The 1,227-nt window shown below is 44.7% G+C and overlaps 1 protein-coding gene across 1 annotated transcript in view; it reads right to left on the reverse strand.

The window, feature by feature from the left end:
- LOC105511115 (golgin subfamily A member 8M-like) overlaps window positions 1-219 on the reverse strand; it is a 3,155-nt gene extending 2,936 nt beyond the window's left edge. The window contains exon 1 of the mRNA XM_011941197.1: window positions 75-219. Within this exon, the coding sequence (XP_011796587.1) occupies window positions 75-122 (48 nt within the window). The 5' untranslated portion in view covers window positions 123-219. The remainder of the gene's footprint in view (window positions 1-74) is intronic.
- Between the last annotated feature and the right edge of the window lie 1,008 nt (window positions 220-1,227).

Raw genomic sequence — 1,227 nt, forward strand, 5'->3', positions numbered from 1 at the left:
GACTCTGGCACTGGTCTTGTTGTCGAAGGGGATCTGTGGCTAGGTTGGGGAGCCATGACCTGGTGCATATTTACCTTTTTCTTGGCTAAGGCCAATTTACTCTGTCGAGTTTCTTCTGCCATCGCAGGGTGGGGAGGGAAGCAGGATTGGGGCCACGTCAGCAAAATCCCAGCAAGCACTGATCAAGGCCTCCAGTCACCTACCAGGCAGCTGAGCAACTGAACCAGAGGAGGTGTAACCAGGGCTCCAGTAGAATGCAGAAAAGGAGCGTGGCCTTAATGCTCCAAGCCCATTGGTCAATGAGAAAGATGAAAGGGAATTGGGGCGTGGCCAAGCAGCAGTGTGTCCAGAGGGAAAGCTGCCCATGCAACCACTGTCCCCACTCACTCTGAGAGAGGGAAGGGGCCGCCCAATCTGGGAGAGGGAAGGGGCCGGCTTTTGTTTTAAAAGCTTTAAAACTTTTTTTAAAAAGTGTGTATACTTTATATATGTGTGTGTCTGTGTGTGTGTATGTGTTCCTCCAGATCTGTCTTCATTATCCAGCTTCTATGCAAGGTCTTTGATTTTGATCTGTATTTTTCATCTTCAAATACAGTACAAAAATTACCAGTATTGCCTTAACTGAGATACAAAGCCTATAAAAATGGAAAATCTACAGCATGCTTGATGGTTAATGAAGCAGACTATATTATCCAACATTCCAATAAGATAAGATAATCACAATGATTTCTCTTTTTTGGAAAAACATTTATTGTCTTACGTTATTGTTACGATTTTTTTTTTCTTAAACAAGAAACAAATCTAACATCTGTAAAAACACAAAGCTTTTGTGCTGGGTGCGGTGGTTCACGCCTGTAATCCCAGCACTTTGGGAGCCCGATGTGGGTGGATCACGAGGTCAGGAAATCGAGACCATTCTGGCTAACATGGTGAAACCCTGTCTCTATTAAAAATACAAAGAATTAGCCAGGCATGGTGGCGGGCACCTGTAGTCCCAGCTACTTGGGAGGCAGAGGCAGGAGAATGGCATGAACCCGGGAGGCAGAGCTTGCAGCGAGCCAAGATCGCACCACTGCACAGCAGCCTGGGCTACAGAGAGAGACTCTGTCTCAAAAAAACAAAACAAAAGAAGAACTTCTATTTCTCTCACTTTCTAATATAATTTTAATATCTCCTCCTGGGATTCCACTAAGATTTATTTTAGACCTTATTCTGATCTCCCTCTTC

Source organism: Colobus angolensis, unplaced genomic scaffold (assembly GCF_000951035.1).
Source record: "Colobus angolensis palliatus isolate OR3802 unplaced genomic scaffold, Cang.pa_1.0 Scaffold199, whole genome shotgun sequence".
Lineage (NCBI taxonomy): Eukaryota > Metazoa > Chordata > Mammalia > Primates > Cercopithecidae > Colobus > Colobus angolensis.